We start from the raw sequence: 16,333 nt of genomic DNA on the forward strand, positions 1-16,333 counted from the left end.
CCTCTGCTGCCTGCTGGACATTGCTCCAGCCGCAGAGAGAGTGAAGTAGATCAGAAACTCACTGGGAGAGAATGCAGCTTCACACAGTATCCATCCAAAACGACAGGAGCATCAGCAACACACACAAGCTCCGTGTGGAGACTGAGAGGGGCTCAGTGTGGAACACAAACCTTCACACTAAACCTGGAAGGACATTGATGAAGAGTTTAAAACAAAACTTCAGCAAATGTTTTGAAACATTTTGGTCCGTGGAAAAGTGCAGTGTGTAAAAAGCTGAAGATGTTTCCATTTCACATCTTCCTGCTTTGGGGAAATGGGAGTTATCTTTGCATTTACAAGGATATGGGGAGGGAGGTGTTTGAATGGACATTCAGCTTTTTGGGTGATTAAAGTGTTAATTTGTTTCCAGAAGCTGTTTACAGTGATTGTCCCGAGAGATTGTATTGTTTCAGTGATGTCGACGTCTCCAATACTTCAGACAGAGGAAGGAAGCAATATACAAAAGGAAAGATAGGGGGAATCACTACATTGAAGGTGTGAGGCCTCATCACTCTCTGTCTGGTTTTGTTCTGAAATCTTTACATTTTTAAACACTGAAACCTCTTGCCCTTGTTGGGAATATCACGGCGGTTTGAGTAAAAGCAAACACTGATCCCACACTAAACACCCCCCCCCCCAACACAGGACTGAGCAGAGAGTGTGAAATGTGACTGGTGTCAGAGTGGATTGTCAAACTGACAGAAGGGATTTGAAAAATCTCTAAATGATTCATTGATTAAAAACTCTAACATTAATGTCCCGCATCATAAACATCTGCTTCATTATTGTATCTTTCTTTTACATATCAAGTGATGGGTTGAATTTTGGACGGTGTAGATTTCCCTCAGCTGATTATTAAGATTCCTGATTGACACAAATACAATATCTGCTGTCGGTGACTCCAACAGTGAAATTCTCTCAGTTTATCATTCTGAATCTGTCACTGAGACAATTGTGGGCGGTAGTTCAGTTTTCAGTGTGAAATGTAGAAGGTAACTTTTGTTGTAATGTAATTGTAGTTAATAGTTTTCCTGTAGTTTAAATCTCAGGTATAAATTAATAACTTTTCTCGTTCCTTGTTCACAATTGTTCATTTCCCGTGATGTTGAGCTCTGGTTTTCTCTTTCTGGTGTCTGGTACAGCTGTACAGATATTGGGCAGTTCAGAGCGGGGGGGTTCTGATCTCATTGTGAAGCTCAAAGGTCAGATTCACTTTTGTTAACTTTAAAATCAATTTTCCTGTCAAATATTCTCTGAATTTGTAAATAAATATTGAATGGAAAATAAAATCTGACTTTGCCAAACTCTCTTTCTGTATTTCTCTGTTGGTGTGTTTATGTGTGTGTCTCTCTGTCTCTATCTCTCTGTGTATCTGTGCGTCTCTCTGTGTATCTGTGCGTCTCTCTGTGTCTCTATCTCTCTGTGTATCTGTGTGTCTCTCTGTTTCTATCTCACTGTGTATCTGTGTGTCTCTCTGTCTCTATCTCTCTGTGTATCTGTGTGTCTCTCTGTGTCTCTATCTCTCTGTGTGTCTGTGTGTCTCTCTGTTTCGATCTCTCTGTGTATCTGTGTGTCTCTCTGTGTCTCTATCTCTCTGTGTCTCTATCTGTCTGTGTGTCTCTCTGTCTCTATCTCTCTGTGTATCTGTGTGTCTCTCTGTGTCTCTATCTCTCTGTGTGTCTGTGTGTCTCTCTGTTTCGATCTCTCTGTGTATCTGTGTGTCTCTCTGTGTCTCTATCTCTCTGTGTCTCTATCTGTCTGTGTGTCTCTCTGTCTCTATCTCTCTGTGTATCTGTGTGTCTCTCTGTGTCTCTATCTCTCTGTGTCTCTATCTCTCTGTGTATCTGTCTCTGTATTTCTCTGTATCTGTGTCTCTCTCTGTATATTTGTATATTTCACTCTGTCTCTGTGTTTGTGTCTCTCTCTTTGTTTCTCTCTGTCTCTATTTCTCTGTATCTGTGTGTCTCTCTGTCTCTGTACTTCTCTGGATCTGTGTCTCTCTCTCTGCCTCTGTGTGTATATCTCTCTATGTATCTGTGTGTGTCTCTCTGTCTCTGCATTTCTCTGTATCTGTCTCTGTCTCTGTGTTTCTCTGTCTCTGTGTGTCTCGATGCTAAGGGCCTAGTATTTCAGGCTCTGACCTGAACCCACAATCTCTCTGACTCTGAGCGAAGATTACTACATTGAAGGTGTGAGGCCTCATCACTTTCTGTCTGGTTTAGTTTTGTAATCTTTACATGTTTAAACACTGAAACCTCGTGCCCTTGTTGAGAATATCACTGCGGTTTGAGAAAAGCAGACACTGATCCCGCACTAAACACCCCCCCCAACACAGGACTGAGCAGAGTGTGTGAAATGTGACTGGTGCGAATGTGGATTGTCTTTTAAAAGTGGGTAAGAAACACTTCATTTTCAAATCTTTACCCTGCTTCTGTAGCGTCTCAGATTCCACCTAATCTGCACATCTTTGGACTGTGGAAGGAAACCGGGGCACCCGGAGGGAACCCACGCAGACACAGGGAGAATGTGCATACTGTGGTGGACCTCAGTTGTGCCTTTGTCCTATATGGACCACCGTTGTGTGTGTTTGTCATACCTGGACACATCCCCTTCCAGTTTGGTTCCTCCCCTCAGCACCTAGTATAAAGGTGGCTGTCTCCTCCCCCTTGTTCAGTCCAGGTCGGTTAATTGTTGGGATCTGCTCCTGATTCTGTTGTGAATAAAAGCCTACACTTATATTGGCATATCGGTAGTCTTTCGCCTTATTGATAGTGCATCAATTTTATTCACAACAGTTACTAGTATGGAGCAGTTTCTAAAACCCGACAAGTTAGCTTTAGACCCTCAAGAGGTTGGAGCCTCTGATAAATTTGATCATTGGTTGGACTGCTTCGAAGCATTCGTCGACACCGCTACGGCCATCGACACCGACGCTGCTAAACTCCACGTGCTCCGCGCCCGGGTAAGCGAAACTGTCTATGGAATCTTCCGGGACGCTGCTACTTACGCGGACGCTATCGAACTCCTAAAAGGGCAGTTCCGAAAGAGCCCTAACGTGGTTTACGCCAGACACCTCCTAACTACCCGCAAACAGCAGCCAGGAGAATCGTGCGCCCAATTTCTGCGCGCCCTGCGAGTCCTCGCCCGAGCATGCGACTGTAAGGCTGTTTCAGCAGCTCAGAACACGGAGGATCTGATCCGCGACGCCTACGTTGCGGGCATTGAGTCTACATACATCCAGCAGCGTCTGCTGGAACAAGATGACCTAGACCTCCGGAAAACGGCCACTATGGCTGAAACGTTAGAAGCAGCCTCCCATAATCTCGGGTCTTACCTTGGATCCCGTTCCACCGACGGCTCCACTGCGACGGCTGCTCCAGCAGGGCCCAAATGTTACTTTTGTGGCCTCCCTAAGCACCCTCGGCGTCACTGCCCGGCAAAGGACGCGATTTGCTCCGGATGCGGTAAGCTAGGCCACTTTGTCAAAGTCTGCAGAGCAAAGCCGCTTCTGAAGACTCGTGGAGCCATGTGTGCTCCGAGGGCGCGGCCATCTTTGATGCAGGCGGCGGCTGCGCGCGAATCGCCATCTTGGATGCGGTCACCGGAAGTGCGGGAATCGCCATCTTTGATGCGGTCACCGGAAGTGCGGGAGTCGCCATCTTTGAGACTGGCATCAAGGCAAGCTGAGCAGGAAGCTTCATCCGTGACGTCATCAGACGGCGACGAAGATGGATTCTTCTTTAATTCAACAGTGGCATCGATTTGCCTGGACCAGTCGCAGCCACATCAACTCTCCAAGTCCATAATGGAGATCAAGGTAAATGGTTATGCAGAAAACTGCCTGTTTGACTGTGGGAGCACGGAAAGTTTTATACACCCTCGCACAGTGCGTCAATATGCCCTTCCCGTGCGACCCTGGAGCCAGACCATCTCCATGGCCTCGAATTCTCACTCAGTGGAGGTCCTCGGGTGCTGCTTGGTGACGCTGACGGTACAGGGCACAGTCTACGAGCGTTTTCGGCTCCTCGTGCTGCCGCGACTCTGCGCAGCTGTACTGCTGGGGTTAGATTTCCTCAGCCATCATAGAAGCGTCATCCTGCAGTACGATGGCCCTTATCCCCCGCTCTCCGTCTGCAAGGCGCCGTCACGGCAGCGCCCCTCGCGCACCACCTGCAGTCTCTCGACCCTCAAGATCACCCCCCCCCCGTTATTTGATAACCTCACCCCGGATTGTAGGCCTATAGCCACCAAGAGTAGGCGCTATAGTGCGGATGACCGGGCCTTCATTCGGTCCGAGGTACAACGTTTGCTCCAGGAAGGGATTATCCAGGCCAGCACCAGCCCCTGGAGGGCGCAAGTGGTCGTAGTTAAATCGGGGGAGAAACACCGCATGGTGATTGACTACAGCCAGACCATAAACAGGTATACCCAACTAGATGCATATCCTCTTCCCCGTATCGCGGACATAGTCAACCACATCGCGCACTATAGGGTTTTTTCAACGATCGATTTGAAATCGGCTTACCACCAGCTCCCTATCCGCTCGGAGGATCGCCCATACACTGCCTTTGAGGCGGATGGCCGCCTCTACCAGTTCCTCCGAGTCCCCTTTGGTGTCACCAATGGGGTCTCAGTCTTCCAACGGGCCATGGATCAAATGGTGGACCAGCACGGACTACGGGCCACTTTCCCGTATCTGGATAACGTCACCATCTGCGGCCATGACCTGCAGGACCATGATGCCAACCTACAAAAATTCCTTCGTACGGCCACTCTCCTGAACCTCACATACAATGAGGCGAAGTGTGTTTTCCGGACACGCCGCCTCGCCATCCTTGGGTACGTGATAGAAAATGGTGTCCTTGGCCCCGACCCAGCCCGTATGCGTCCCCTTATGCAGCTTCCCCTCCCTACTACCCTCAAAGCACTGAGGAGATGCCTGGGCTTCTTCTCCTATTATGCCCAGTGGGTTCCCCGTTACGCAGATAAAGCCCGTCCGCTCCTAAAATCGACCTCTTTTCCCCTGGCGGAGGAGGCCTGTCGGGCCTTCGATGACATCAAAGCGGACATCGCGAAGGCCGCGATGCACGCTGTGGACGAATCCATCCCATTCCAAGTGGAAAGTGATGCGTCTGACTTTGCCCTAGCTGCCACCCTTAACCAGAGGGGCCGTCCGGTGGCCTTCTTTTCCCGGACCTTACAAGGCCCTGAGATTCGACACTCCTCGGTCGAGAAGGAGGCCCAGGCCATCGTGGAAGCCGTCCGGCACTGGCGCCATTATCTCGTGGGCCAACGATTCACCTTAATTACGGACCAGCGGTCAGTTGCCTTCCTGTTTAACACCAGGCAAAAGGGCAAGATTAAGAATGACAAGATCTTGCGGTGGAGGATTGAGCTCTCCACCTACAGATATGACATCATGTACCGGCCTGGGAAGCTCAATGAGCCCCCAGACGCCCTGTCCCGTGGATCATGTGCCAGTGCCCAACTAGACCAGCTACAGTCCCTCCATAACGACCTCTGTCACCCGGGTGTCACCAGATTTTTCCATTTTGTCAAGTCCCGTAACCTGCCCTTCTCCCTTGAGGAAGTCCGGACGATTACCAGGCAATGCAGGGTCTGCGCTGAGTGCAAACCGCAGTTCTACCGGCCAGGTAGGGCGCACCTTGTAAAGGCCACTCGCGCGTTCGAGCGCCTTAGCGTTGATTTTAAAGGCCCCCTCCCCTCCTCTAACCGCAATGTTTATTTCCTGAATATCATTGACGAATACTCACGTTTCCCTTTTGCCTTCCCCTGCTCGGACATGACCACGGCTACAGTGATTCGGACCCTGAACAAGCTCTTCACCCTGTTCGGCTTCCCAGCCTATATTCATAGCGACCGTGGGTCCTCTTTCATGAGTGATGAGCTGAGGCAGTACCTGCTCGCCAAAGGCGTTGCCTCCAGCCGTACCACTAGCTATAACCCCAGGGGCAATGGTCAAGTAGAGCGGGAGAACGCAACCGTCTGGAAGGCCGTTCTATTAGCGTTACGGTCTAGGGGCCTTCCAGTCAGCCGTTGGCAAGACGTCCTTCCGGACGCATTACATTCCATTAGGTCACTCTTGTGCACAGCGACCAATACGACCCCTCACGAGCGGATGTTTTCATTTCCCAGGAAGTCCTCCTCGGGTACTTCGCTCCCGGATTGGCTGATGTCCCCGGGACCCGTCCTGCTTCGGAAGCATGTCCGGACCCATAAGGCAGATCCCTTGGTCGAGAAGGTCCAACTGCTCCATGCTAATCCCCAATATGCTTATGTAGCGTACCCTGATGGGCGGGAGGACACGGTTTCTGTCCGTGACTTGGCACCCGCGGGTGCCCCGGAGGTCACCACGTCCTTCCGCCCCACGGTCCCTGGTGTCGTCCATTCGGAGACTGCTACGCCTCTTCCTCCCTCAGTCCCTGTCCCCAATGTAGTGTGCCCAGAGCCTGTTGCAGCCCCCCACCCCCCAGCTCCGGTTCCCACCGTTCCCCACACGCCACCAGGGCCACAGCCCATTCCTCTCGCCCCTATGTACAGCTCGCTTGAGTCGCCGGAGCCGTCGCCACGCAGTACCCGACGACTGGACGGGACGACGGATCGGTCCGCTTCACACCACCCAGCGCCTTCTCTCGACGCTCACTGTACGGAGCCTGGGCCGACATCGCTCCCTGCTCGGACGACTCTGCGACCTGCACTACGACGATCGCGACGACGGATCAAGCCACCGGTTCGTCTGGACTTGTGATATTGTTTCCGCTTCACCCCCGTGTTGTTTTTTTAAAAGGAAGGGGTGAATGTGGTGGACCTCAGTTGTGCCTTTGTCCTATATGGACCACCGTTGTGTGTGTTTGTCATACCTGGACACATCCCCTTCCAGTTTGGTTCCTCCCCTCAGCACCTAGTATAAAGGTGGCTGTCTCCTCCCCCTTGTTCAGTCCAGGTCGGTTAATTGTTGGGATCTGCTCCTGATTCTGTTGTGAATAAAAGCCTACACTTATATTGGCATATCGGTAGTCTTTCGCCTTATTGATAGTGCATCACATACTCAACTCCCAACCGAGAATTGAACCCGGGTTCCTGGTGCTGTGAGGCAGCAGTGCTAAACACTGTCCACCATGTAGCCCTATCCCATGTATTGGGACACGGTGAAAAGTATTGTTTCTTGCACGCTACACAGACAAAACATACCATTCATAGAGTCCATTTGGGAGAAGGAGAAGAGAGGGTGCAGAATACAGTGTTGCAGTTACCGATAGGGTATAGAGAAAGATCAGCTTAATGTCTGGTAGGTCCACTCAAAAATTAACATTCTGACCAAACACTAAAGCTTTCCACAAAACAAGGCTCACAAATTCAACACCACTTTCCTTTGTCCGCTCTCCCATCATGCTGTGCGCGGAGTCTCTGATCGATGCTAAGGGCCTAGTATTTGAGGCTCTGAGCTGAACCCACAATCTGTCTGATTCTGAGGGAAGATTACTGCCACTCAGATACAGCTGGCTGCAATATCCCCTTGAAATATATCTGTTGTGTACAGAGTCACATGTTTTTTTTTCCCTGTGTCTGCTGTCCTCAAAGAACTATTGAATAATCTAAACATCCGCATTAATTATCACAGAACAAGGCCAACATGATGGAATCGAGTATCAGGTTTAAAAGTTTATTTATTAGTGTCACAAGTAGGGTTACATTAACACTGCAATGAAGTTACTGTGGAAAATCCGTAGTCGCCATGCTCTGGCGCCTGTTTGGGCACCTTGGGGAGAATTTAGCATGGCTGAGACACCTAACCAGCACGTCGTTCGAAATGTGGGAGGAAACCGCAGCACCCGGTGGAAACCCACGCAGACACGGGGAGAATGTACAAACTCCACACTGACAGTGACCCAAGCCAGGAATCAAACCCGGGTCCCTGGCGCTGTGAGGCAGCAGCGCTAACCACTGTGCTGCCCCTCATCGAAACATTGTGCAGTTGTGGATTGCACAGGATAGGAGGGATGTGATAGCACTGGAAAAGGTGCAGAGGAGATTCACCAGGATGTTGCCTGGCCTGGAGAGTTTTAGTTCATAGAATCATAGAATCCCTACAGTCCAGAATGAGGCCATTCAACCCATCAAATCTGCACGGACTCTTACCCAAGCTTACCCCGTAACCCCACGTATTTTCCCGCTAATCCCCCTAACCTATACATCGTGGGACCCTCAGGGCAATTTTGCATGGACAATGCACCCGGAGGAAACCCACGCAGACACGGGGAGAATGTGCAAACTCCACACAGACAGTAACCCGAGGCCGGAATTGAACCCGGGTCCCTGGCGCTGTGAGGCAGCAGTGCTAACCACTGTGCTACCGTGCCGCCACTCGAACTGAAGAGAGATTTTATAGACTGAGGGTGTGATCTTACCACCTGTTGACGCCACACTCCCGCTCTGCGAGGTCGGAGAATCTGGTGACCAGCCAAATCTCCTTTCACTGCAGTGGGATGGGAAAATCCTGCCGGTCTGAACGGTGATAAGATTCCACCCTGGGGTTGTTTTCCGTGGAGCAGAGGAGGCTGAGGGGGAACATGATGGAGATGGATAAGATTATGAGGGACATCAATAGAGTAGACGGGAAGAAAGCTTTCCCCTTGGTGGTGGGATCAATGACCAGGGGGTATAGATTTAGGGTAAGGGGCAGGAGGTTTACAGGGGATGTGAGGAAAACCTTTTTCACCCAGAGGGTGGTGGGAGTCTGGAACTCTCTGCCTGAAAGGGTGGTGGAGGCAGAGACCCTCAGAACGTTTATGAAGTGCTTAGCTATGCATTTGCAATGCCAAGGCTTACCAGGCCGTGAGCCAAGTTGGGTGATTTGTCTTTGACCAGCACAGATGCAATGGGCCGAAGGGCCTTTTCTGTTCTCCAGACCTCCATTGCTAAAACACAACCTCACTGACCCAGCTTCTGGTCATCCATCCAAATCTCTCCCTCCGCAGCTCGGGGACAAATCCTGCCACGCAATCTTCCTTTGAAGTGGCTTTGGACATTTCATTCTCCGTGAGGACTTGTCCGGATAGTGGCTGCTGTTGTTGTGTTTGTCTCAGTGTCAGCTCAGAAGCATGGACAACATGTTAGAAATGGCCGTCTCCCAGTGAGTGTGAGGACAGGGCAGGCTTTGAGCGAGGCCTGGGCCGCTCCCTGAAGGACACAGGGCCACCATTGTGCTTTTTGCTGACAAACAGAAAGCTTTCACCTCTCTCTCTCTCTCTCTCTCGTGTCTCATCTCACTCACATTCTGCCCCTTCCATTCACTCTGTGCTGCTTTCTGGAGGAGGCTGCCAGCTTTATCCGCCACAGAGCATCTGCCAACAAGAACATCAGATGAAACCTTCCATTCCCCAAGTCCCTCTTTCCTCTCTGCTCCTCGCTGTCTTTCCGGAGGAAATGGGATGGGAAGCTGATGGGAAAAGATTTGCAGGGCTCCAGGGACAAGGTGGAGCAGTGGGACTGGCTCGATTGCTCTAGCAGAGAGTCGACACCAGCTGAATGGGCTGAATGGCCTCCTTCATTCTGTGGCTATTCTATGGTTGACACACAATAGATAGTCAATATCTTTTCCCAAAGGTAGGGGAGTCTAAAACTCGAGGGCATGGGTTTAAGGTGAGAGGGGAGAGATACAAAAGTGTCCAGAGGGGCAATCTTTTCACACAGAGAGTGATGAGCGTCTGGAACAAGCTGCCAGAGATAGTAGTAGAGACGGACACAATTTTATCTTTTAAAAAGCATTTAGACAGTTACATAGGTAAGATAGATGTAGAGGGATATGGGCCAAATGTGGGGAATTGGGACCAGCTTAGGGGTTAAAAGAAAAAGGGCAGCATGACAAGTTGGGCCAAAGGGCCTGTTTCCATGCTGTAAACATCTACGACACTATGACAACTTGTCATTTGGGTCTCAACTTCAAGTTTCTAGGTGTCCAGATCACCAACAACCTGTCCTGGTCCCCCCATGCCGACACTATAATTGAGAAAGCCCACCAACACGTCTACTTTCTCAGGAGGCTGAGGAAATTTGGAATGTCAGCTACGACTCTCACCAACTTCTACAGATGCACCATAGAAAGCATCCTTTCTGTATCACGGCTTGGTCTGGTTTCTGCTCTGTCCAAGACTGCAAGAAATTACAAAAGGTCGTGAATGTAGCCCCGTCCATCACGCAGACTAGCCTCCCATTCATTGACTCTGTCTACACTTCCCGCGGCCTTAGAAAAGCAGCCAGCATAATTAAGGACCTCATGCACACATTCTCTCTTCCACCTTCTTCCGTCAGGAAAAAGATACAAAGTCTGAGATCACGTACCAACCGACACAAGAACTTCCCTGCTGCCCTCAGACTTTTGAATGGACCTGCTACATATTAGATTTATCTTTCTCTACACCCTACCTATGACTGCAACACTACATTCTGCACCCTCTCTTTTACTTCTCCCCGATGTACTCTATGAACGGTATGTTTTGTCTGTACAGCATACAAGAAACAATACTTTTCACTGTATCCCAATACATGCGACAGTAATAAATCAAATCAAATCAAAATCCTCCCTATTCTTTCCTCCACGATAGGTCGCAGCATTTAAAGAACACGCCCAGGGCCCAGTGCTGAGTCTGAGGGTATCTGACTACAGTAAGGTGAGTGATACAGGAGGGTCTCACTGTCTGAGGGAGGTGAGTCTTAGCCGGGGGGGTGCGTGAGTGACCCAGGTTAATCTGACACTCCAGGGACAGTTGGAATGGAGCTTTCCCCCGGGCTGTCCCCTCCCCGTGTCTGCGTGGGTTTCCTCCGGGTGCTCCGGTTTCCTCCCACAGTCTGAAAGATGTGCCGGTTAGGGTGCATTGGCCGTGCTAAATTCCCCCTCAGTGTAACCCGAACAGGCGCCGGAGTGTGGGCGACTAGGGGATTCTCACAGTAACTTCATTGTAGTGTTAATGTAAGCCTACTTCTGACACTAATAAATAAACTGAAACTGAAGGTCAAGGTGCTGCTGTGACAATGCACTCTTGTTTAAACACTCTGCAATGCTGAGACTGGGAGAAGTGACCAACAGGGGGCAGCATTGCAGCTTCTGTCCCCCTATTGAAACTGGGATTGTTGCTCCATCTGCTGCACAATCCCAACCCCATCCACTGGGGGCAATCTGGACAATGGCTGCAGGCAGACCTCACTGCGCGTGCGCCGCAATGACACCCACCGCCGGCGGCCATCTTGCGTTGCCAAGGGAGACGGCCAGCGGCCATATTCCGTTGCCAAGGGAGACGGCGGCCACCATCTTGCGTTGCCAGGGGAGACGGCATCAATGCGGCGGCGTCCCCGCGCGCTGACCTCTGGGAGCATTCCCGTCCCGCACATGCGCACAGGCAGCCCTTCCCCCTCGACTGACCCCCCCTGTTGTCCCGCCAACGAGCATGGGCCGGGCCGGAGTGGGTAAGAGGTGACACTGGGAGGAGCAGCCCCCCCGGGAGCGTTACAGCGACGCCTGGTGGCCAGGAAGGGCAATAGCAGCAGCACAGTCTCTGCCCAAAGGCTTCCCCAGTTCAGCTGCTCAGAGACACTGGGAATGTCTTCAAGTGGAAACTTCAGCTTCTCACATTCACCCCCTGTGTTCAGTCATTGTTTCCTAGACAAAGTAGTGAAGAACATTGGGAGAACATGCTTCCAGCTTAAGAATTCCACAAAATCAGCAGAATTGTAAAATTATGTCAACTCTTGTACTCTGATGTGAAGAAGTAATTTTATATCATGGGCAGTCCTCATTTATTGGGAGACTAAGAGGCGTTACCCAATGACAGGATTGGCTTGTTGCTCAGTGTTGTCAAGAATTGGCCACCGAACAACATTGGTTGTAGCCCAATAACTTTACCTGCTCCTGCCTGTCTTTCTCTGCGCCTCTGGTTCTCTGTTCACCTCGGTGTCCATCCTGCACTCTCAATATTTTGGCGGCTAATGTCTGTCTCCTCTCTCTGTGTCTCAAAGCCCCTCTCTCCCTCAACCGTTTTCCAGCAACGTGCAGAATTTAGAACATGCAATTTCTCCCAGTCTCCTATTTCAATAAATTCCCCAAGCCCCATTAGGGGACAGCTGATATGTTAGCCAAAATATCATCATGACAACTCTGAGGAAAGTTTAAACTTGAAGCAGGTGCACTGAAATCCGACAATCTGTCAGATAAATGTGAGGTTGGAGTCAAATTTACATCCTTTCGATGTGTGGAGAGAACTTTAATAAGAGATCGAATCTTAGCAGTATTGCTGTGGTTTCAAATTTTGTAACACGAATATAGTTTAACAGAAAGGCCTGGAACATTCAAAACAGATAAAGCAATTAATTGATGAGGATTCAGACTGAAGTTCGTATTAGTTCCGTGCATGAGTCCACCTGAATTTAAGTATATTATAATAAGAATCATGAGAACAAGAAAAAATACAGCAGCAAAATCCTGCAACAAGATCTTCCAGTAATCTGAGAATTCACTGATCTCCCATTTACCTCACATCACCACCAGAGGGCGATCCCTCACCGTGTTTTTGTGATCACTGTTTCAGGAGCGGGTTCCATAACACATTGATATGTTGGGGAGCCACAATCCAAGAGAACAGGATGAATTATTCAATTACACAGTTAAAGGATAGAGAGCAGTAATGCAGGAGAACTCTGCTTTAATTGTTGGAATACACGATGATATGTAGCAGAGCAGTAATCTAAGAGAACTGGATTGCTTGTTGGATTACACAGTGAGATGTCACAGAGCAGTAATCAAGGAGAACTGGATTAATTGTTAGAATACACTGTAATATTTACAGAGCAGATATGGATGCTAAATTTGCAGACAACACAAAGATAGGTAGGAAGATAAATGGTGAAGTGCGTGGAAGGATACGATAAAGAAACATAAGTAGGTTAAGTGAATTGGCAAAGCTCCGCCAAATTGAGTATAATGTGGTCAAATGTGAAAATGTCCATATTGGCAGGATGAATATAAAATACACTTAATATTTAAACGGTGAAAGATTACAAAATTCTGAGGTACAGAGGGATTGGGCTGTCCTCGGGAGGGCTGTGTTGTTCACTGGATTTACTACAATAAAGTTTATAAAATGTCTATCTCATTGATGAAGCACAGGCGACAAACTGTCAGGACTGCTCCTCTATAGGTTTTTGTACGACTCGCATTGATCTTTACAACACTGTGCCTCCACTGCACAGAAATAGGTAGCAGTGTCTGTCACCCGAGTGTCGCCGACACTCAGAGCGCTTCGTTTCTCTGCAACAATGTTCCGAGCCCTGATCCTGCCCTGATCGCTGGTACCGCTCACCAGGTGCTGCACGGTTCGGTCCGGGTATTGTCTGTACCATTGTAGGACCAGTCCAGCTGCTGTAGTGGAACAGTTCAACGATGCCAGGTCTCCCTCGGTAACCACCACAGACTCTGGGGACTGTGATACCTCTTCACTACCAGCGGCATCTGGGAAGGATATGTAGATATGCAACAACATCATAAAATTAAAATCTCATACTGCAATACAATGTTGCACAATAAAGTACAATTGGACGCATAATACAAGATAACAACAAAACAGAATACTATTTAACAGAACATAGCATCGCTAATGTGTGAAATATCGCTGTCAGAAATAGCGACCACACTTACACTGAGGGAAGAGTAAGAAATCCAGGGAGATGATCACTAAAGCGAAGCTGAGCTTCATGTCGGATCCTATCGACACCTGTAAAACACCTCCAATCAGCTTGGCTCATGTAGATCAGGCCCAGGACAGGGTGATTTGGTCGCTCGCCCTGTCTTGTCAGCCTGGATCTGAAATGTCTCAACTTGTTGAGACTTTGAATTGGATTTGATTTGATTTGATTGAATTGGAAAAGTATTTTTAAAAAAGTTGTAGAAAGATCTCAGGACAGGAAAAGCTCCTGGGAAAGCAAAGCTATTGGACATGAATCTGAGCCCAACACCAGTTATACTCTCGCGACCAGAGCTGGATCTCTGGGACTTTTGATCAGGAAGTGAAATAGTGAGGGAGCTCCAGCATCGATAGGGTGTGGGGGAGGAGCGTGCGCAAGAGTCAGAGCGTCCCGCATTGTGACGTCAGAGCAACAGACATTGTGACATCAGAGTATCCGCCTCTGTGACGTCAGAATGCGGGCATGTGAGGCGTCACCATGCAGCCCTTTGACGTCAGTGGGTCTGGTCTGAGGGACAGAAACATCTCTCCCGGAGCTGATCTGAATCTCCAGCCCTGAGTTTGTGGGAATTTACAACTGATCAGAAACTGGTTTAACCTGTAAACTGATTTGATGACGGATCTGCCGGTCTGATCGGATTCTGCAGTTAATTTTCTCAGTCATGGCTGGAAAATAAATGGGTGAATGTTGAGTCCGAGGTTAATGTGGTTCCCGCTGGGTGTGTGTTTTATGCGGCTGAGAACAGCACTGCTCACAGTGGCTGTATCTATCCAGATTCTAGCCTTTGTCTAACATCAAGTGTAATTTGCTAATCCTGCACTTGATAGAAATCAATAAGGTTACATCGAGGTTTCGTTTGAATCAATTTTTAAAAAAACGCCATCTGGGCCTTTTTCTAAGATGAAGCTCAGGTCAAGCACTGGAAGAAATATAATACCTGCTCCAATCAGCTAGGATGTTGTTAATCAAGCCCAAGACTGGAAGAATGGGCCCTGTGTTGTCAGCTTCGATCTGCAATGTCTCTCTTGCAGCGACCTTTGAGTGGACCAATTCGGTTTTTGATTGGATATAACTAAAACAGAAAGCAGGCATCTCGGTCTTTGGGCTCGGATCAAGCATCAAATCGAGCCCAAGATCTGGTGCGATGCTCTTTCATGTCAGCTTGGATTTTTTGCGAGGACCATGAATTAGATTCAATTTGAATTGGTTTTGGGGGCAATTAGGAGATGGATTCTGGCTTGGCCAGTCCGCTCTGCGCATTGGCTTTGCAACGTTAAGCAATTACTATTTTACAATCCAACAGACAGGAGCTCCCGAACACAATGCAAAGTGCGGGGTTGGATTGGTTTCCATCATAAATTCCGTAAGTGAGTCCTTATTCGGATCATCTCTTCAGAGTCCAATTTCTCCAGCTGGAGATGGAGAGGTTTGGCTGCCTGACCGGTGCTGTTGCTGTTGTTTGTTTCACGATTGTCTGCAAACATGAGTAAGACTTCCTGCGAGCGCAGTTCAATATCATAAAGCTGATATTGATCAGTGAGTTCCAGAATAAAACAAAGACAATCCTTGCAATATCATGTTTGAAACTTGAAAAAAAAACTACTTCTGTTTCTGTCTCATCATTTGAGGACAATAAGTAAGTGACATAATTTCCAGGACTCAGATCTGAAATACATGTTCAAACACGAATCAATCATATCGGAGTGTGTTTAAACTTTAGACTGAAATCGCGATTGGGAAATTACTTTAAATGTGTTTATTCCACAATTGCCTATCTGAAATTCCCCCTCCCCACCCCCAGAACACCCAGTTGCTGCCTTCCCACATTGTCGCTGTTCTCTCTGTAAAAGGGAAGTTGAAGCAAGTAAAACCTCGTTCCAATCCGCACTCGCATTAAACTGCTATAGTGTCACTGGATCCTCTCAGCTTACGTACACGCTGCCCTCGAAGCGGCTGCGGGGCTGATGAGACGCTCGCACACCTCCTTGTGGAATGTGCCTTTGCAAAGAAGGTCTGGAGTGAGATGCAGTGGTATTTGTCGCGGTTCGTCCCGGGCAGCTCGGTGACGCAGGACTCTGTGCTCTACGGGCTGTTTCCGGGGACGCACACCGAAACAAACATCAACTGCTGCTGGAGGGTCATCAACTCGGTGAAGGACGCGCTTTGGTCCGCCCGAAACTTGCTGATCTTCCAGCTGAAAGAATTGTCCTCGACCGAGTGTTGCAGACTGGCACATTCCAAGGTCCAGGACTAGGTGCTCAGGGACACGCTCAAGCTTGGGGCAGCCGCCGCCAAGGCACAATGGGGAAAGGCCACCGTGTAAAGCGTCTCAACCGAGGCAGACCGAGGGCCGGGTAACTGCAGAATACCCTCGGCCTGCATAACTGTGTGCCAACCTGAAAAATAACGGCACACAGTAAACTCGGACACATGTATATAGTTTTAAGAAATGAAATATAACAAAATGTAATGTTTTTGTAAATAAGCACTGTATTGTACTGTAAAAATGATTCTTTTTTGCACTGTTTATGACTTTTGG

The 16,333-nt window shown here is 48.9% G+C and overlaps 1 gene segment (V, D, J or C); it reads right to left on the minus strand.

Moving 5' to 3' along the window:
* Nucleotides 1–13,279: 13,279 nt before the first annotated feature.
* On the minus strand, nt 13,280–13,805 carry LOC144487294 (T cell receptor alpha variable 17-like; the record flags this gene model as incomplete). The annotated part of the segment is given in 2 exon segments: nt 13,280–13,561; nt 13,748–13,805. Coding segments are annotated over 2 exon segments (340 nt in total), but the record flags the coding sequence as incomplete, so codon positions are not given.
* Between the last annotated feature and the right edge of the window lie 2,528 nt (nt 13,806–16,333).

The sequence above is a fragment of the Mustelus asterias genome, unplaced genomic scaffold (assembly GCF_964213995.1).
Source record: "Mustelus asterias unplaced genomic scaffold, sMusAst1.hap1.1 HAP1_SCAFFOLD_710, whole genome shotgun sequence".
In the NCBI taxonomy this organism is placed as follows: Eukaryota; Metazoa; Chordata; class Chondrichthyes; order Carcharhiniformes; family Triakidae; genus Mustelus; species Mustelus asterias.